This window comes from Electrophorus electricus, chromosome 7 (genome assembly GCF_041902795.1).
Source record: "Electrophorus electricus isolate QZ-2024a chromosome 7, ASM4190279v1, whole genome shotgun sequence".
In the NCBI taxonomy this organism is placed as follows: Eukaryota; Metazoa; Chordata; class Actinopteri; order Gymnotiformes; family Gymnotidae; genus Electrophorus; species Electrophorus electricus.
In genome coordinates, this window is record NC_137503.1 from 14,779,108 (window position 1) to 14,800,649 (window position 21,542).

The 21,542-nt window shown below is 38.2% G+C and overlaps 2 protein-coding genes across 3 annotated transcripts; one reads left to right on the forward strand and one right to left on the reverse strand.

Moving 5' to 3' along the window:
* The first annotated feature begins 1,530 nt into the window (after positions 1-1,530).
* mitfa (melanocyte inducing transcription factor a) lies at positions 1,531-18,163 on the forward strand. Of its 2 annotated transcripts, none has more exons than XM_081718301.1 (9): positions 1,531-1,609; positions 12,344-12,571; positions 12,784-12,879; positions 12,990-13,107; positions 13,424-13,513; positions 13,809-13,865; positions 14,249-14,324; positions 16,253-16,400; positions 17,035-18,163. In XM_081718301.1, exons 2-9 carry the CDS (start codon positions 12,494-12,496, stop codon positions 17,440-17,442), a joined length of 1,071 nt encoding a protein of 356 aa, XP_081574427.1. In that variant the 5' UTR covers positions 1,531-1,609; positions 12,344-12,493; the 3' UTR covers positions 17,443-18,163. The 2 variants fall into 2 exon arrangements, with proteins under 2 accessions (XP_081574427.1, XP_026855460.2); XM_026999659.3 differs by lacking the exon at positions 1,531-1,609 and adding an exon at positions 11,711-11,972.
* A 1,473-nt stretch (positions 18,164-19,636) lies between these two features.
* Positions 19,637-21,154, reverse strand: eevs (2-epi-5-epi-valiolone synthase; the record flags this gene model as incomplete). The annotated part of the gene is given in 8 exon segments (XM_035524105.1): positions 19,637-19,722; positions 20,043-20,198; positions 20,201-20,232; positions 20,234-20,277; positions 20,501-20,648; positions 20,650-20,699; positions 20,809-20,833; positions 20,835-21,154. Coding segments are annotated over 8 exon segments (861 nt in total), but the record flags the coding sequence as incomplete, so codon positions are not given.
* Between the last annotated feature and the right edge of the window lie 388 nt (positions 21,155-21,542).

Sequence of the window (21,542 nt, forward strand, 5' to 3'; positions counted from 1 at the left end):
TATGAAAACGTGGTTTAACAATATGAAGCACTTAAAAATGTCAATATTTTGTGCATTTTCATCGTAACAATGATAAGCAAACAATACTGAATTTGTACAGTTGTTTATGTACTAGACTCACTTGCTCATTCATTCTTTATGCATTCAATCATTTTATTCATGGAAGGGCAGACTAATTGTTATAGGAAAGTAGATTCTAAAAAGATTTCCTGGGAATTGCACATTTAAGCTAAGAAGTAATTTATTACAAGTGGACTTTGTATTGGGATATCCAGGTCAGAGTGGTGATTAGGTTACCGTTGGCTAGTCTTCACTGTCACTGTGCCAGATATAAAGATTTTAGAGGAAATCTCAATCTCTCCATTCTCTCTCTCTCACTCAGTGAAAACTCAGTGAGACCACACACAGGGAGACAGTGAACAAGAGCAAGAACGAGAGAATCACTAACATCTTAACTCAATTATTGTTTCTCCCTCTCACTTATTCTGCTAATAACGTCTTTTTGCTACATTCTTCTTCCTTGTGTAAGTACTATTTTCCTACCCTCTCAGCCCTTCTCTCTTGGCTGTAACAAAGTTCACTCTCTGACACTGCTGAATTGTTGCTTAACATCAGGCATTGTCCTATTTGTTAAACGTGTCAAGTTTTAGTACAATCTGATCTTTCCCTCAGTGTCTGAGCAAACCTCATAATGAACATGTAGCACCAAACCACTGCTGCTACTGAGCCCAGTGTCAGTGACATCATTGCAAGCATCACCCCATCAGAACCCTGCCATCATCCCAGCATCTACTAACAATGAAAGCACCGAAGGTGAGTTTACAGTGGTAGGACTCTGCTTTCACACTGCCCAAGTACATTTAAAGAATATAAGGTCCAACAATACCACAAATCCAACAGGGCAGGGAATTTTGTAATCACTGGTAGTTAAACAAGCCATTAATATAAATGGTGTGCCATTTTGTCATCAAACTTGACTCTAGTTCAGGGTGAGGGTAGAATGGTTGTAGGACCCAGACATAAAGGAATTTGTTTTGAAGACCTCCAGTGAAGTCAGTAAGAATGCAATGTGTGTTAGGATGGAGATAATTGAATATCCTAACAAGGACTTTATAGCACTTTGAAGCCAGTAAGACTGTGATAATGGGCATGATCCGGACTGCCTATTATGATCCCAGTTGTTTTTCCTTAGTACAACTTTGAGTATGGAATGCCCACATGAAATGATGTGGTAACATCAGGTTTTGGATTCAGTCGCAGATCCCATTTGTAAAATCCTTGTGTCCTTGTGTGAAGTCTGTGGCCTGTATCACTGCTGGACTAAAGAATACTGCTCTTTAGGACCAAACTATGTTCAATCCATAAAGGGGATTATCTCTATTCAGAGAATTCCTCCCCTAATTCGCACTGTTTCCAGACTTTTGGCGTTCGGCATGTTTAATCCTATTTTCTCCACTACACTGACATATTTTTCATGGCTTTGATTTCTGGTCAGTCCGAGTGGTCTGTACAAGTTGACTGTGAGAATTCTTTACAAACAGACACAGCATGGTTTTAGTGCACATAAAATGACCAATCTTGCAAGAAGGGACCCAACTAACAGGATCTGGTAAGATGTGTTTTATTTAAGTGCATATAAGTCATATGTACACAGCATATGTTATCATTGCAATGTAAAACAGATGTTTCCATTAGAAATTGTAGTCATACTTGTATACGTGTCTTCACAACAGCATAATGACATAAAGAGGTAGTTATATGTAATTAAATTACCATGAACCAGTGAGCCAGAGCAGGTGTCATCTTGTCTTCGCAATTATCTTTTTCCTCGCAAAAATATGAAAGGAGTGAAGTCGGAGGCAAGATGGGTTCATGGATGCACCATAGAGCTAAATGCCATTACTACTGTATGTTAATCAGCATGCATCTGATTCACTAATAGGTGCTGAACATTAAGGCAAAAGTGCATATTTGATTCTAGTTGGTGTGAACAGAAATATTTTACTGCTAGACATGCTTGTGCTCAATGACTGGTCTGTTCTGGTAGTTGCATTCTATGACTGTTCTGTTCTGGTAGTTGTATTCTATGACTGTTCTGTTCTGGTAGTTGTATTCTATGACTGTTCTGTTCTGGTAGCTCTGTTCTATGACTGGTCTGTTCTGGTAGCTGTGTTCTATGACTGTTCTTTTTAAGTCTGTTCTATGACTGTTCTGTTCTGGTAGATCTGTTCTATGTCTGCTTTGTTCTGCTAGCTCTGTTCTACAACATCCCACAAATTGATCTATTTTAAACCAAAGTGTCCTGAGGTTGCATGGTGTTTCATGGTTCCCACCACAATGCACTTTGTCAGGAAGGTAAACATGTGATCCTTCAAAATCTGTTAAAATGTTGCATGTGCTGCATTTCCCATTTTATTAAATCTATCTTTCTGATTTTGTCCACTTCAAAAACTAATTTATTTATTTACTTACATGCATACTCGTATTAGTGTCTTAATGGCTTAACTACCAAAATTATCAATAGCTGTGTGGTAATTTCAGTACACTGTCTGTGTGTAGATTATTGTAATCCTCTGCAAAACAGGCAAGAATGAACTATGAGGTACCAGGCACAGACCAGTGAAGCAGAAGAGTAAGAACATTAAGCCCAGACAGGTTGGAGGAAAAACTGGGTGACCCTTTAATTAGCAGGGTTACCTCTGACCTGACTAGCAAAGAAGTAGCTCTTATATTACGCACACGCACACGCATGCACACACACACACACACACACACACACACACACACACACACACACACACACACACACACACACACATGCGCGCGCGCACACAGAGAGAGAGAAAGAGAGAGACAGAGAGGGCTAATTCAAGCAAGAATGCTCATAATTACATTCGCTGGTTTCATATCTGTGGGGGGTGGGGTGGCAATCATGTCTTTGAAACCAGATCAGATTTCAGGGGTTTAATCAATGTCTTGATTATTTTTTAGGGAAACCTAAAGATATACAGTGAAATGTTAGGAAGAATCTGTTCTGAGGAATCTCTTTCAGTCATTCTTTCAGACAAATAAAAGACTCCAATATATGTTTTTGAAGAGAAAAACTTGTTGCTGAGAAATAATTCAGGTAAAATATTCAAAATACAAATGTAAATAATTTTGGTCAAAATAATGAAGGCCAGTCATAAACAATGTCAAGAGTTTGCATGCATGTTTACTTAATCATAACATATTGGAGTATGGAATAAAATAATATTTTGACCAACATTATTTACATTTGTTGCACTGTGTTTTCTTTATAACTGTTGGGTACACCTGGAATGTTTAAGAATGCTCAGTACATCTGGAGTGCTACGCTCAGTACAATCACAGCATACTATAAAAACCTTTGTGATTCATTTACATATGGTAGTCTTCTGCGATATTACAAAAGCCAAAATTTTAGCCATTATTATTAGGGCCATTATATAACTAGTTTTAGCAGAAGATATATCAAGCAACAAAACATATCTTTTGTTCACCTAATGCATTCATTGCAATCTCAATTCCAGTGCAAAGGATAAAAAACTTCACCAATGTAATATTAATTTTATTTAATCTGATATGCATCTAAAAAAGGAGGGTTAGGATGAATTCTTATAGATCAAACATCCACGTTAGCCTAAAGGTATAAATAAATGAAAAAAAAGAAAAGGAAAAAACCACAAAAACCCATTCCAACAAAATAGCAATAGAACAAGCTCCCTGTTAACCAGATGACTTTCAAATACCATCAGATTGGAGCTCCACGTGCATGCAACTTGCCGTTGTCTGCTCTGCTCGTTGCTGGTCAGGGTGACCTTTCCAACTGCACTGCTCCAGGCCCCGCTGTCCCACTCTGAACAGCTTCTGCATTGTGTGTAGGCTTCTGGAAGATGCAGGCCCAGGGCTTGGTGCTCTGTCAAACCCTGGACCCTAGAAACAGGTCTTTGTTCCAGTTTTAAAAAGAGAGATAGAGAGAGGGAGAGAGTGCAAAAAGACACGAGAAGTGGTTTTTGCCTCAACTTTCTAAGGATGGGGGAAAAAATGTTTTAGTTTGTGGAGGAGATAGGAATTGATAGACAAATGTTTCCTTCAGGAAAGGTTAGTTTGACTTGAATGTCTGGTCCTTTTGCAGAGTTAAACCGAGCTATTCCTAGTGTTCCAGCTAGAGTGCACGTTGGCTCCAAACTAGATTTAATTCATGACCCACAAACAAGTGGGATTGTTTTTCTGTCTGCAGAATTTGGCCAAGGTCTGTCCAGGTTTACAGTTTTGCAAATTTAGCTTGAGTTGTTTAGAGTTTCCACAGGGTTTGACCTTGTTTGTGGCCAATACAGTGTGCATCTAAACTGGTGAGTCTTATGGTGAGATTTATGATTAATTCATGCTCTGCTTGGAGAGAGTGACTAATAGACTGCTCTTTTTCTTCTGGTCCTGGATGGTAATCATTCATTCCATTTTTGGGTGCTTGTGGCTTCTCTGACACCGTTACAAATGCTCGTACCCTCCACATCTCCATTTGTACACACAGGGCATAAAACGTTTTCTCATAAAACCCCAGCTGTCACACTTCTGTGATCTGGCATGGACTCTAGATAGCTCGGCCAGCTAAGCTAACGCAGCTGCACACACAAGCACTATTATTTGTCGCTTAAGTAATTTGATTTTGTTCAACCCCTGTGAGTTAGACAGTGTTAGCCCTTCTGGCAATACATTGGTGCATTCTTGTTAATAGCTTTTGCCATGGGCTGAGGAGCATGTCTCAAAAATGCAAGGGGAGGAAGAGGTTCCCTTTTGTCCCGGTCCCTTCCTCCAATGGCATCAGTAAGGCCTTATGTGTGCAGGGTCAGTGGTTTTTCAACCAGGGAAAGAGGAGAAGTACACAACCTAAGGCTGGTTGTGAAAACCAGTCATATATGTACACACAGAAGCCTACATGGACATGTTTTGTTTGTTTGTTTTGTGTTTGTGCGCAGTGGTCTGTTGGCTTGTATATTAAAGATCACACATATCACTTTAATTTATGCTGAACAAGAGGCAGAGTGTGGTAGTGAAGTCATACTAGAGAACTGAAGTCCAATACGAACATCTGAAATCTTTCCACTTCATATTTGTTTTGATAGATAAATATATAATTAATAGATAAATAATCTAAAATAAACAAACAAATAAATAAACAAATAATTACAGTTGTAACAAACAGTTGTAGACATAGCTTTATAATACTACAATACAAATAATACAATATATAATAATACTATAATACAAATTTGAAATTCTTATACTACACTGTGTGCAGTCGTTGTGCTCCAACAGGGCAATTTGCAAAATAAACCTTCCACAGGCTTCAAGAACCTATGTACCAAACTACATCCATAGAGTAAATAATGCCTGCCTGAATTAAGCCTAAATTATTAATAGTTTTGGCAATATCTAGTGTCCCAGAATCCTTAAGTCTTTTACAGAGTATTTTACAATGAGTCTTTTACAATGTCACATGAAGGAATTGGTAATATGAGAAACAGGTGAAAGAGATCGCTGCTTGGCTCCATAGGTACTTCATAAAGGCAGGAGGTTCTTTTAGCATGTGCTTGTACTGTTATTGAAATGGTTCTTTGCTCCAATTCTTAAGATACTAGTGTTTGACTGATATAGATGTTTATTTTATTTATGCATCATGTGAATCATGTAAGTCTAATGACCTGGTTCCACAAACAGCAATGCATTGAATATTTGTTTGTTTTTTTTCTTCAAAACTATGACACACACATTTAAGAGTTCCCAGTAATGCCACCAGCATCTAAAGGACATGAGAGACTCTCTTTCTCCACCCACTGGCCTTCTGTGGGTAGGTACTAAAAGTAAAGTGGCAGATGCAATGGCTGCAGGCAAGTGAAGAACATAGCTCCTCTTCAGCACACACTCTGCTTATCCAAAAGGCTTGAGGCCAAGGAACGTCACTCCCTTTTCTACCCTTTATGCTTTATAGGGGGTAACAAAGATCTTCACTTATGACGTAGGAACAAGGATAGCATTCTTGGCTTTCTTTCAGCCAAGATCGTCTTGAGCCGCAGGGTATGCATCCCCTCTCTGCATGTTTGTGAAGTTCACCAGTGCACTCTTGCCACATCACGGCACTCTGCCATTGTACTGAAAATCTTGTACGATGTCTTTTGGTTCCTGATGGTCTGTGAGTGGGAACAAGACATACAGTAAGCCAGAGAGCCGCACCCATCCCCACCTGCATCCGATCAGACTATTTCAGCAAGGTGGATTAACTAGTTATGTGGAAGAAGTCCTTGCTCTTATAGTTATGCGGCCCAATCATATATTTGTTGCATCAAATTTAATTGGTTTATATGAAATCAAACAAGTAAATCCAGTCCTGTATGATGATTGCATACCCATTGGCAAATAAGCAAACCAACTCAAAGTTACAAAATTACAAAATTATAGGTTAGGTTCAGCAGCCTCAGCTTGTCTTGAAAAATCACTCTTGCTTTGTTTTAACTCTTTACACTCCAAGAACCCAATGATCAGTTCACTCTTGTAACTGTATAGCTTTCATATTAGTTTCAATGTAGTTATGGAATAATACACAGTAGTTACTAGAATTTATGCCTTAAGTTCAATAAATACAAAATAAGACAGGAACTTGGTGGGTTAAATCCTACAAATTCTTTGTGAGACTGGGATGATGAAACATATAAATTGACACCCATGTTTTTGGTGTGTGTGATGTATTCATTTTTATATTTTGAAGATTACAATGATTATAGGAATTTTAGAATGTCATGGGATTTTGAAAACAGAACACACTTTGTAATGACAGTTACCCAAAGGTTGTTATAAAGGATGTCATGATGGATTCATTATATATTTGTTGCTTAACCAGTGTTTCTTCTGTGTTCATGCGTTAAAAAGGTGTAATTACTATTATATGCATGTTTTGCACACCATAGTGTGTATTGCCATTAAGTGTTCATTCGCTAACCCAAAAGATAGGAGATATATATATATATATATATATATATATATATATATATATATATATATATATATATATATATATATATATATATATATATGGTAATCGGCGTACAAAGTGGAATGGCTCCAACAGATCCCAGGAACAACATCCGAGATCTGGGTCAAGAAGAGTGCAGTCCTGGGAACAGCTAAGACAATACGCAGGACTCTCAAGCTCCCAGGCCAGTGGTATGGGACCTGAGCTTGACTACCGCCCGGAGGGCAAGTGGGGGATTTCTTTTTTTGGTGTGTATGTGTGTGAGACAATGGGCCATGTTATTTTGACCAGGACACCAAGCAGGGGCTCAGAAACACACACTCAAAGACCAGAATGAGGAAAACAGGAAGAGCTTTGTTCATACAAAAAAAAATCAACATACCTTCCTTGTAGCATCTTTATACACTTGACTGAATGTTCCATCTCCGGTCAGCCCTCTCTGTAGTACTCCCTGAGGTCATGGCATCTCATCACTGGTGACACACTACTGGTGACACACTACTAGATAGGAAAAACAACATGTTGGTGCCCTTCTGGCTGCTCTAAGGTGGTGTTGTATCTGTAATGGATCAAGTGCTCTTCTGAGCACCCCACATGTTTTACAGCAGGCAGTGATACAACTCTGCCCTCTGGAGGCACCAGGAAGTGTTACAGCAGCCAGAAATGACATGTGACAGGGAACTGAATTTTGGCACCCTCTAGAGAACCAGATAGTGCTGCAGGCTTGAACTGGATGTATACTGGATGTATACATCCCCTAGCTGAGGGTAACATGATTCCATCATGATTTGCACAGAACTTTGGCCCTCTGTACCTGGCCAAGGAATTACTAACCATACAGGCCAAGTGAAGTCATAAGCAGTCTACCTACCTTACCCATCCTCCCCATCTAAGATAGGAAGGGTGCATTTATCTCCAGTACTGAGGAGCTTAGGGAGCAGCAGTGGCTTCTGGTCATCCCCTATATCAGTGGCTGCAGAGACTATATCAGTGGCTGCAGTCACTTAGGAAAGTTAAACAGCCAGAGTGCTGGCTCTTTGGTCCAGTGGCTAGCGCTCAGGTTTACCTCCTGTCGGTCCTGGTTTTGAGGCCCAGGTAGGGTGGCTGCCTTCAGCCTTTGTTACAGACCGCTTAGTTGGAGACAAAAAGGGAGCTTCAGGTAACAGATGAGGTTGGGCATTTTGGTAGGCTATCATGTTGATAAAACCATAAGAGCCTTCATCTACAACTTAATGTAACATTACTGTAGAGAGCAACAGCAGAAGCAAACTCAACTGTCCAGTGGAGGCAGAGGTTTTTCACCCACCTTGCAAACAAAGAGGTTGTCAGTGCTTCCCACCCAAGGTTTGCTGTGGTTGCTTTACTAGGGTCAGGAGCTTGGGTGTAGATCCACTTGGTCTTGAGAATACATCAGTGTTAGCAGCCAGCAATACTTGATCCAGCTTCTTCATTCATACGGGTGTCTTCACATGTGAATGCCTTCATATTCATCAGTTTTGCTGCCTGGCATGTACTTGCTGATGTTAAGAACTTATACTTTGTCTCAATCTCTGCATGGATTTCACCTTTTTTTCCCCCTGATAATGGCTGAACTTCTGAAATACCTGCCAACAGCTTGGCCTAAGGCAATTGCCTGTACACAATGAGCTTGAATGGTAAGAGCTCCCAACTCCACCCCTCCCTCCACCTTTGGAGCAAGGACCCATTAAGTCATTCAACATGGCAGGGAGGGTGTTGGGTTATCTCCATGCTTGGGAATGATTAGGGATTAAATTTTGGGATACTACAAAGTTTTGCATAACTAAACTGGTAAAATGTGTTGCCTGATCTCAGTCAATTTGTAGAGGGAGTCCCCATTATGCAATTATTATATTATGGAATTTGTAGAGGGAGTCGCCAATGTTCTAGATATGTTGTTTAATATTTGACCACTGTTTCTGCATGACCATGCTTCAACCCAATCAGAATATTTGTTTACTCATACTAACAAATATGTTCTACCATCTGCTTCAGGCATTTCAGTAAAGTCAATCTGGATGTGTGCAAAAGGGCCATGCTGTGGGTGGGTCAGTGGTTCAGCGCACTGGCAGCTTTTGTCAGGATTGTAGCTCAGATAAGACAGAAAATGACAGAAAAAACTTCGCGAATCAGCAGCAATAGTGAACCCTGCAGAGAACCTTTCCCATCGAGCAGCTCACCCCTCCCCCACCTTTGCTGATGTGTGACATGCTGATATGCCATCCCGCCCTATGCTGCCATGTGGCATGCCATGGCAGCAAGCAGAAGGAGTACAGAGGCAGAAGCAACAGAAAGACCATATGCCGGGTTTCTGCACCAGTGCATTCATATACCTGTCAGTTGTCATGAACAAACTAGCAAAAACAACTGCTGCTTTTAACCCTTAAACAATCTGTCATAAAATACTGCATGGGTGACCCTGTTCAAGGGGTCGGTCCCGCCCTGGGGACCAGATCTACCAAATGAGCTTGAGCTTGATATCTGAACTGTGAGATTGGTCTTGAGAGTGATTGCCTTTCCAGCCTGTTCAGCGCATGTATTTCCCCTAGAGACACAACCCCCCATAGAATTGGTTTTGCATTTGACAGCAACAACTTTGGCTGGTATTTAAAAGGGATTTCAAGATGCCATTGACCAAATCACCAAATCACCAAATGTCTCACCTTCTGAAGTGAGATACTTCTGTTTCTCCATAACTGTCAAAAATCATGTACTATTTTGAAAACACGAAGTGAAACTTTATTTTCTCTGTCCTTCAGTTTTTCCCACAGTGAGCATGGAATTAGCAGCCGTGAAGCTTTGACAGGCCAGGGCAAGGGAGAGTTGCATGTGAGAGCAACAAAGCAATCATGATCAACCTCAGCAGGGGCAGATAAATGAGATGTGGTAATGTCAATCTACCATTGGTTCATCATTGAGACTGCTGTCCTAAATGTAGTTTTGCCATAAAATAGGAAGTATACATCATCTTGAGGTCTTCTAAAAACAGAGGTCATATGAAACAAAGAGCAATAAGTGGGAAGACCAAATGCAGTGGATAAGGCCAGAGCATTCTTGAGAGATGAGACTGTATCCTAGAATGAGATAGTTTTTTTGGATGGTTCCGTTAAATCTGAAAACTCTGGTTGAAAGACCACAATCTACTATAAACCTACAGACTCATTATTATTTACAATTACACCTCTTCATATCCCAAAGCCTCTACTACTCTCTTACATATGAGAGAAAAACATCAAACACAGTCATTTAGAGTGAGATATATGATCAATTGAATAATAATTGTGGTACTGTAGCTTGCACACATTCTAGATATGCTACATGTAAATTTAATAATAAGGTCACTTAAATAACCAACTCAAAATGTTAAAATATCACCCAATCCTCCTCGTATATCACTACAGAGTTGTAATCTAGCAAGAGATATAATCAGCTCTATATTGGACAAAACAAGAAAAAACTTCCTAATCATTTCATTGAACACCTTAGGACCATCAGAATTAAAGACTTAATTAAGGACTTAAATTAAGGACTTTCCAATATATATCTAATATATACCTAAACTGGCCCATGGGCATCATATCGTCTGTTATCAGTATCATTGGAAGTAAGTCATCTCCAGCTTAAAATGAATGTATTTTTGTACTAAACGTAAAATAAGAAGTAATTAAGGAGCATTATTATATATGGAGACTGGCAGTGCAGGAGAAAGATCCCAGTACAGCACATGTTGAATTGCTCCTCTGTTAGAGTGAAGAACAACAGATCAGGTTTAAGACAACCAACAAAATAATAATTATTATTATTATAATAATATAGGTTGTAACCTAGCCTCTGGAAAATAATGAGATACTTGTTTGAGTGTGGAAATGTCTATGTGACAATATTTTATTGAGTGATAACTCTGACAGCATGAATTTATTGTGTGATTATAAAATTCTAGGAGGCTAGAGAAGACTTAAGGCAATTCTCCAGAGTCTGTGAAGCTCTAGTTCAAGCACATTCTATTCTCTTAATTATTATCATAGTTTTGATTTGGGAATTTGATCTGATTTGCAAATGTTAGCTGGTCTGTCACAGACATGTATACACATACACATACATACACACACAAACAGGGAGTGGGGGGGGGGGGGGGGTTGAATTAGAATGCAAAAATACCCCCAGCAATTTAAGTACTGGGCAATTGCAAACTACAAACCTCATAAATTATGATGTCTTGTAAAGGGTCCTATGAAGGCCAGTATAAAGGTACCAGTTGCTGAGTATTATTTGTAAAACGATGACTACACAGCAAATGAACAGGTTGATGAAAGAATACTGAGTATGTTCTGGAGTAGATGTGAAATGTTCAAACAGAAGAAAGAATTGCCAGCACAGTACAGCAAAATACCTAATATACATGTAATCTATTGCAGAGAAAAAGAAAGAGAAAAATGTTGTCTTCTCTCTCTCCAACATTTAAAAATTTACTCTGCCTCCTTTTTGCACCAACAGTGGGAGCAATTGTATCCAGGATGTTTAGAACAAACAATGTTTTATGCAGGCTGAGTGGAACTAAAGATGAAATGGCAGTTAGCCGTAAGCCAGTTGCAGTTTAGAGACTGGTAACTCATCACTTAAAAGAGGCTTTTGTATAAAAAAAATGATGATGACGTCAAATGAACTCAATAAATGCATAAAGTCATCAATTCAGGGCAACAAATTCTCCTCCCCTCTCTTAAATATTTTCTTTGTTTTGTTTTTGGCATCGAGAGCAACTGGCTAAGAAGGCTGATTGCTCATTCTCTGCTTACTTGGTCACCATAAGCTGGCTAATTGCTCCAAAGGGAATTATTGGTTAAGGTTTATAAACTGATTTACTGTGCTTTACAGTATGTTGGAGATGCTTGAGTACAATCATTATCAGGTGAGATGCAACCTTGGCTTTTGAATATTTTCTAAACCAGATTAATATGACTGATGATGGAAGAATTTCATGGAGGATTTTTTGGAGTTTAGCCTTACAGTGTTACAGCATTGCAAATTCTAGTGTTGATGATATATGCATTTATTTATGCATGTAGACATGTCTTTATTATGTTTATTTATCCTACAACTTGCATTCAACTTACTGATCAGCTGTCATCAGTGTTGAGCTACCAGAATTGCATTCTCTAACCTCAGTAAAATGTATCATTGATATATTTCACTAGCTAGACTCAGGCTAATATGTCACAGATGTACAGTGTTATACAGTGCCATGTTCCTTCTCCATGGTGGCCTTTGTCCTTTGTCTAGGTGCAGACTCACCTGGAGAACCCCACCAAGTTTCACCTGCAGCAGACCCAGAGGCAGCAGGTAAAGCAATACCTGTCCAACACACTGGGGGCCAAGCTCAGCCCGCAGGCCGGTGCTGGGCCCTGTCCCAGCCAGGCTGCGGAGCACGGCATGCCCTCTGGCCCCGGAGCCAGCGCCCCTAACAGTCCTATGGCACTGCTCACCCTTGGCTCTTGTCACGAGAAGGAGGTAGGCACATCCTGGTACTCACAATTAGGCCCACTTATTAGGTGCTGTATGTATTAAAGGATCTTGTCAAAAGAAAATAACCCTCCACTTTTCTGTAGAACATTTAGCAAGACAAATTGTAATTGTTTAGATCACTATTACTATTCAATTATACAATGTCTTATTGAAATCCTATATATATCTTTGTTTATGTGTTCCCATTGCTGGTGTAGATGGATGATGTAATTGAAGATATTATCAGTTTGGAGTCAAGCTATAATGATGACATCCTTGGACTCATGGATGCAGGACTTCAACTGACCAATGCGGTAACTATATAACAATACCATTCAAACAAATTCTGTTTTAAATAGCTCAGCACCTGTGCATTAAGTAATTGCTTTATTAAGGGTTTTGATATTTTGTTTGTTTGTTTTAGATCCCAGTTACTTCTAATCTCTTGGACATCTACAGTAATCATACACTTCCTTCATCTGCGGTCACTATTGGAAACTCCTGTCCATCTAGCCTATCCAACGTGAAAAGGGAATTCTCAGGTATATATGCTTCCTTTATGAATATTTGCATTGATTCTGTGTAGACCTTCCATATAATCTGACACCTCTTTAAAGAAGGCAGATGCCATGTTTACAACGTTCAAGACCTTGCAAAACAAAGTGGTTACAGCCAAGAGCATTTCACTAAAGCATAATTTATCACAAATCTCTTACAAATTACAACTGTCTGAAAGCTGCCACAAACTAGAACATAGGTTGATAATTCACTTTCTCATGAAATACAACTACCCACATTGTGTGCAATTTTTAAATGTGCAACTACTACAATGAATGAAAATTATATTGTACCAAATAGTTACCCCAGATCCTGGCATGATGCACGTGGACCAACCTGGACCATGTGGAAACTTTGACTCTTATCAAAGGCCTGAAGGCTTACCAGTAGGTATGTTCCACTCCACTTGGCCTCTCAGGCATAGGCATATGTAAAACTGTAGGTTATATTTAGCAAATATATTTGTATTATTAATAAAATTTTAGTTAATTAAAGAAATTGTGCACAATATGGACATCTGATTATTAAACCTGTATCTGTAAACCTGTATCTGTAGCTGATCTAATATCTTATCACAACGAAGCAATGCAGCAAATTTTAGAATAAGTACTTCTGATTTTTTCATGTCATTTTTATTTGAATGATACGTGAACTTATTTTCAGTTTCTGTTGTTATCTGTTGCAGAAGCAGAAGTCAGAGCCATGGCAAAAGAAAGACAAAAGAAGGACAACCACAATTTAAGTAAGAACAGATCTCATATCTGTCATGTTCAGAGGCACCGCTTGTTGAGATGGTGGTGAGCGTTACAATAATTTACACAAGTTTATTTAAACTCTTATTATGCAGTTCATTTGCAGAGGTTTATTTTCACCACATAGCATAACCTCAATAAACTGAGCGGTGCTATGAACAACTGTGTATCAAAGAGGATTTGGTGAAGTATTGTGCAGTTATTGCAGTTGATTATGGATTTTTTTTTGGAGCACTGCAATAGATTAAGGGGATTTTGAACTTGTAATGAGAAGCTGTAAAGTAGTAGCTAAGTGCACTGAGAGCCATTATACTACTATCAACCTGACATACATGTTTCTCTTTTCTCTCTGTGGACTTTTCTATCTTCTCAGTTGAACGAAGACGACGTTTTAACATAAATGACAGAATTAAAGAACTCGGGACATTAATTCCGAAGTCCAGTGATCCGTAAGTCTTACAATAGACAGACAGACAGACAGACAGACAGACAGACAGACAGATGGTAAATTTCAAGACCATCAGAAACAAATTTATGATTAGCATAATCACAATATAGCAGAGTATAACTCTCGTTTAGTACTTTTTGAATTTCTACCCAACTTGTGTGATTCTACAAGTATAACTGGCGGAGTTGGTAGTAAAGTTATTTATCCCACTTTAGACAGATCTTCCACCACTTAATTCTAGAGACTAAAACTCCATGGAAAAATTAAAACAATACATGAGTGAACTTGGGCTTGGTGATAGTTGGCGACTGAAATGACCATTAACCAATCATTATTTCATATTGACTTTTTTCTTACCAGCAACTTAGTTATATCTGATATTTCATACTCCAGAATTTATCCCATCATAATCTGTAATCATGCCCCTGTATCATTTAATCTAAACATCAAAGAAATAAAATAACCCATCACCAGAATGAGATTTAAAACTTATTTGCATAAAGATCATGATTTCAATTAATTTTTCACAAAAGAGTAGGCATCCTTCATGGAAATAAATGATTCTCCAGAAATCTCATCTCCATTGGTTTTGGAAAAGGCAAAAGATAGCAATGAGGAAAAATGATATTTTTTTCATGCAAAAAAAAAAAAAAAAAAAGGATAAGGAACTTGAAAGAAATATTGAACAAAAAAACAAAGAATTCAAATGACACATATGCTGCAAATCCAACCGAACAGAGGGAATTCACAGAAAGTAAGTCATAGGTCAACAATATCAATCAAAATATTCCTCATACAAAGACTCAGACAAGATTATTTTGAATACAATAACAAATCAGGTAAAAATATGGCAAACCAACTCTGTTATAACTTATTTATTTGTTTATTTTCATCAATCATACAAAATAGGAAATACCAAGCAGGCACCTAAAGAAATAAATAATACATTCAGAGAAATTTACAGCTAATTACACATCCCAGACAAAAGAATCCAATTCAACTCCTTCCCCAGTAAAATGGGGACTTGACTTAATACGGAGCAAGCAGATGAACTGAGCACACTCTTAACACCTAATTAACTCCATAAATCTCTCAATAAGATCCCAAATAAAGCTCCGGGACCTGATGGGTTTTCATTTTCTTTTTTGGAATATATCATCACAACCAACATTTTAGAATATAAAGAATATTATTATCCAAGCCATCTGGATTTGCACATCAACATTTTATGTTTCTGGAAAAGTTATTAACAGAAGTTCTCTTATTATGCTTTGAAGCATTATATTACCACTATATCCATCCCTCTCATTACTTGAACCAAACCTCACAAACTGAAAATGTTTTGGGCTCCTTTAACATCTCATTAGACTTCCCTGCTTACTAATCAAAAAACCAACACGCATGCACAAACCTAATACAATCCTCTCCAAAATCTTATTCTATTTTCATCTTCTTGCTCTATGATCTCATACCTTTTAAGTCAGCACATACAATCCCCCAGTAACTTCCATACAACTCACGACATGCAATGCTAGGTCATATCAAATCCCATTATGTCTGTCCACCTGTCTGACCGTACATCTACCTGGTCCTGTCACGTGTGCTTATGTATATCTGTCTGTCCATCCATCCATGTGTAATCATGGTATAAAGGTGAGCAGGTGGGGAGTGGCTTCATGTAATATGTTGAAATCATACTTGAAATGAATAATTTAAAAACATTGTAACTTGTTAATATTTATTGTTGTTTTGTAGCAGTTTTTTTATTTAATTTTTGTATATAGTTGAATACATTAGTAGGAGAGTGGTGGCATGGCCTCAAAGCCAGGGAATATAAAAACATAGGTGCTTCACTAAATTAATTCCAAAGTAAAATTAACCAAAAACAGAACAATACATTTCTATGTACATTTTCCTTTTTCTGTGTAGAGACATGCGGTGGAATAAGGGGACGATTCTGAAGGCCTCAGTGGACTACATCAAGAAGCTGCAGAGAGAACAGCAAAGAGCTAAAGAGCTGGAGAGCAGGCAGAAGAGGCTGGAGCATGCCAACAGGCACCTACTGCTTCGAATTCAGGTACACCTAACTCAGAGCCAAAGCCAAAGAGTTGAGAAGCAGTCCCAGAATCCATCTCCTTCAGTTTCAGTCTGTGCAAGCTCAAGTGTTAAATCTTCTTAGCGTAGATACAGTCTACCATAACAGTCCAAAGCAACACAGTTAAGAAAATTAAGACATAGGTTAGTTAAATACAGGAATAGAGTAAATATATTGACTGAGCTTGTCATTCCATAATCTAAAAATTGGAGAAGTTTGGTTTCAGTTCATTATTGAGCACCAGTATCCGGTGTTTTGATTACTATATAAAGATCTTGTGCAAATTAAACCTTTTTACTGCACATTTTTATACTCTGACAAGTTCTTACATTGAAAGCATAAGTACAAATAATTACCAAGTTGTCTTAAATTTCATTCAAGTTATTTAACATCAGGGTATGGATTAACACACTCAGAGGATAGTATACCACCCCTCCCTATCTGAAAGCATAGGCAGTGTTGCTCTCTCAGGATCCTGGCCACAGATAGATGTGGCATCATCAGGAAGCAAACTTGTGACCTCCTGATAACATGGCAAACACTTTTCTGTTGTGCCACTTGGGAACAGTAAAACCCCACTGGGTTTGATTGATGACTATGCGTGCTTGTCTGTTAGGAGTTGGAGATGCAAGCCAGGGCTCACGGCCTGCCTGTGGGAAGCTCCTCTGCACTCTGCTCCACTGAGCTGGTGGCCCGTGCCATTAAGCAAGAGCCTGGTCTGGGCGACTGCCCCGCTGACCTCTATGCCCATACACACCTCCCAAGCCCGGACTCGCGCCCCACCACCCTGGACCTCAACAATGGGATGATCAGCTACACTGTCAGCTCCGCCAGTGAGAGTGATGCCGTGCTCTACCGTGTCTGCGATGGCTCCTCCGGCAAGCTGGAGGACATGTTTGTGGATAGTGCTCTGTCACCAGTGGCCACCGGCAACACCCTGCTCTCGTCGGGTACCCCCACCCACTCCAATGACAGCAGCAGGCGCAATAGCACAAGCACAGAGGAACAAGAAAAGGGCTGTTAGTGCTGTGAATAAACTCACTGTTGTCTTTACAGGTGTTACTATTTCCAGGAAAATTAGGCCTTTGTTGTTTGGTAATCGGATGGGATATATTGCAGAACTGTACAAATGTAGGGTTCTGTGTACTCCTATGAATTTTTTTAAATTTATTTTTTACAGAAATAATTCTTGGATGTATTGCTTTTATTAGAATAATGATTTCAATTTACACATGATTTTTGACATTTATTTTTTAGTTGTTTCTATTTTTACTGATTAGACAGACACTACAAAAAAGCAAAAATCAACACAAGTAGAACTGGATAAGTTGGCTGTTGAACAACACTGCCAATAATCATTAATAGCTTATGATGCTACCCTTTGTGCTTAAAAGTCTGTGCCATTTCATTGACATAGCACGTTATGGTCATGGATTTAAACTGCCACACAACACTGCCAAAGAAGCTACAATACATATCCACAACAAACTCTAAATACTGCACACAGAATGAAATAACGTGCAACATTTGTGGTTTTATCCTTTGCCAAGTATCCTTCCATTTGTCACTAGCAGTGGTTTCATCCATTAACCCAGTACTTTCACCCACTGATTCATCTGCGTTATTAACAACATTTGCCATTTATAACCTAAAACAGATACTAGATCTTAATCTTAGAGTAAATGTGTTACATTTAAGAGTTACATCATGTAATCTAAAAGCAAAAAAAAAACAAAAAACAACAAACAAAAAAAAAACATTACTGTATCAAAGTTAATAAGTTTAAGAAAAGTTTAAAATGAAACAACATAGTACATAAGAAACAATGTTTACATTTTAAAAGGTGAGATTTTTAGACTTTAGGTTTTGTAACAATAACTATATAAGTTGTCCATTTACAATAGCAAAGTATTTACTGTACATTTGAGAAAATAGACTCACTAAAAATACAGCATTTTTCTATCACAGAAATACAGCAATAATGATTAGTCAAACATGGCAGTTTCTTACTGCCACATTTAACTCAGTATTGCTGAAGTTCCTATTACAGTATGATATAGATTATAAGACTAACAAGAACTCTTCTCTGTACTGTGCTAAGTAATCATTATGATATTTAAATGCAATTTCAATTAGCATAATCTGAACACAAATAATACATATTTTAATAGTAACTTATTACAATCAAAATCATGTTAAAATTTCCTTTGTAAATTTTTGCTTTGAACATATTTGTTTTGTAGCCAAGTTTCTCATTAAGTTGTCTTGGAATATGAAAAAGCCAGCAGTTAACTATACAATGCATTATATCTCTTAGTGACTGTTTAGTGCTCCAGTGCTTTCTTGTTCCATTTAAAAATCTCTGTAGAATAAGTATGATTTACCAGTGCCTGAGTATGTTTTAATTAACTTAATTATACTGAGATATATTGCCGTCAAACTCAAAGCACTATCATGCTCACATTACAGCTTGAAGTTATTAGTCATTCTACACTGAGACATGTCAATTTATCTGTAAACTACTATTTAATATAAGCACTAGTGCTTAAAGTGAACATACAAAGCATATAAAATGATAATATTCATTTTTTTAAAATTTCAATTAATGTTTGTAACGCTCCTTTATCGATGTATGCCAAATCTCTACCTCTTGTTGGTGGGAGGTGCCTGCTCAAGTGACAGTATTAACATTGATTGGATGGTAATTTTACAGCATTTACTGAATTTAGACTTTTGGATCCAAAATTATATTTGCACAGTTTTTTTTTACAACTTAAAAAGTAATCATATAATACAGTTATCTTAGTGCTGGTATCTAAACAGTAAATCAAACATGCTGCTCAGTGTTGAGAATATTTCTTCAAGGAAGCCTGCAAGGTAATTAGAGAAGTGTTTTTAAACCATTTTGCAGCTAAAACATGAGCTACATAAAATATTAGCAACTTGCTTCCAAAATTTTCCATTTACAGCACAAGATACACTTTGCCTGCAGTATCATACATCCTTTTTCTGTGCTTTCTTGTGTGAACTACTGTGACATGCTTGTCAGTAAAGCTACTTAAAGGGTACATGAGGAGTTATATTTATGAAGAAATGAAGATTATTAGATGAAAAACCTAAAAAAAAAATTAAAAATACAGCCACAATCTCTGTAAATGAGGATGAGCTAACCTAGAAGGCACAATATTAATGGAGAAAAGAGCTGAGAGTGTGAATGGTTACTGCTCTGATCCAGTGCTGAGCTCATCACACTACTTCTCATACACTTTGTGTAGCATGACATTACTGGTGTCATTAAAGATTTATGAAAAGGAGTTGGAGAGTAGGGATAGTTATCTATTATAAGACATTGACAGAACAACTTCAGTATGGACTATTTTATGTTAAACTGAAACCATTATATTAAAGCTGTTGAAAGTGATATTTGTGGTTATTGCTAACTTCAGAGACTTCCCACACACTCCATCAAAAAAAGTACAGACAGAGAGAACTGCCTCATGGTAAAAATGTTTCCAAACTGATTAATACAACTACACCATACTGAAAACTTGCTGATTAGTATTTGGAGCCCAGGACTGACAATTATGCAATAGATAATGTTAAAATTTGGGATTAAGTATGCACCTGCTCTTCCAAGGCCAGTGGGTAAAGGCATCCTCACCAGTCCTCTGGAGTGCTTCAGCCTATTGTACAGAGCTTTCAGGGGCCAGTCCTGATGCCACATATGCAGCTTGAAGACCAGCATGCACTGGATGATACAGAGCTCTTCTAACTCTGTAGAAGGCTCCTTTCACAGGCCACATACACCATGTATGTTGACATTCACAGCCTCACTATGGAGCTGGCAATGCAGAACTTTCTAGGAAGATAAAAGAAAGAAATAAATACAGGCCGTGAACTGTAAATATGTGCCTGGACAATCATGCTGCATTTATAGTGTTTGCTAATAAACAATTTGAGTGATGTCACATTATTTTGACGACTCTCAAATACCAACAAAAAAAGTTAATTGATTAAAGAAACTTGCTTTTTCCCCCCAATATCTTCTTCAGTCATATGTGAATGCAGAAAGTGCATGTTACCATTTCTAGCTCTGGACTGATCAAATGTCCACAATCAACTAATCTATCAAGATCATCCTCCCACAGGTTTGGGGCCAGATCTTATAGCATGGTTTCAATAGCAGTGTGTGTCAACACTGATGCTGGATCAGAACAGTTGCCATGTAGTTCCCTAGGTCTCTAAAAGCTCAAAGAGGACCCTGTGCTTTATGAGTGCCATCTAGAGGAAGAACTATGCAAGGAGCATCTGAACACTAGGCTGAACATAAAAAATAAATTAATTAAATCGTTTAATAATGTGAATGAGAAAGTGAACATTTGCACTACACCTTGAGCATTTCTGGAAGCCCACTGGATATGTCGGTGAGGTACAGTGCAAAAGGAGCTTCTATCCAGGAATGCTGCGACAGGTGCAATGTAAGTACACAACTTATTCTTGCAGTTTGTGAAATTCAAGCACAAAATTCACGTCTTTGCTCCTGTACTGGCATTGATGTAGGACAGAAGGGTGATGGGAACCCAAATGCATGGGGTGCGTTTTCTACAGAGTGAGGCAGCCATAATGACAATGTCCAAACATACTCCTCCCCCAATGGGAATGATGGGTTCAGTACATCTGTCCACATTAAACTTGTGGACCTCCTCCAGGATCTGTAGCACCATGTCCATGGATTTATAAAACAATCATAACTAAAAGCAGCTAGTTGGGGTAGGTACAAAGTAGAGATTTCTGACAATGACAGGTGAATGTATACATGCTTACAAACAATAATTCCCCCTCTGGAATTATTGGCACCATTGCTGAACAAAAGCAAAAGTAGGACTTGAGGGAAAATATCATTGTGGTTTAACAGTTTGTTCTTGTACTCAGTATACTGGAGAATTCTTGTCTAATGTGATATACACTACATGGACAAACGTATGGACACCTACACAAAACCTACATAAGTTTTTATGACATCACATTCTAAATACATATTCATTAATATGGAGTTGGTCCCCCCCTTTGCAGCTACAACAGCTTCCACACTTCTGGTAAAACTTTCTACAAGATTTTGAAATG

What these genes read in the sequence shown, in the direction of transcription:
- mitfa (XM_026999659.3), top strand. Translation starts at nt 11,940, where the DNA reads ATGTTGGAGATGCTTGAGTACAATCATTATCAG. An exon ending in GACTTCAACTGACCAATGCG is followed by an intron (nt 12,880 to 12,989) that starts GTAACTATATAA and finishes TGTTTGTTTTAG; the next exon opens with ATCCCAGTTACTTCTAATCT. An exon ending in ATTCCGAAGTCCAGTGATCC is followed by an intron (nt 14,325 to 16,252) that starts GTAAGTCTTACA and finishes TTTTCTGTGTAG; the next exon opens with AGACATGCGGTGGAATAAGG.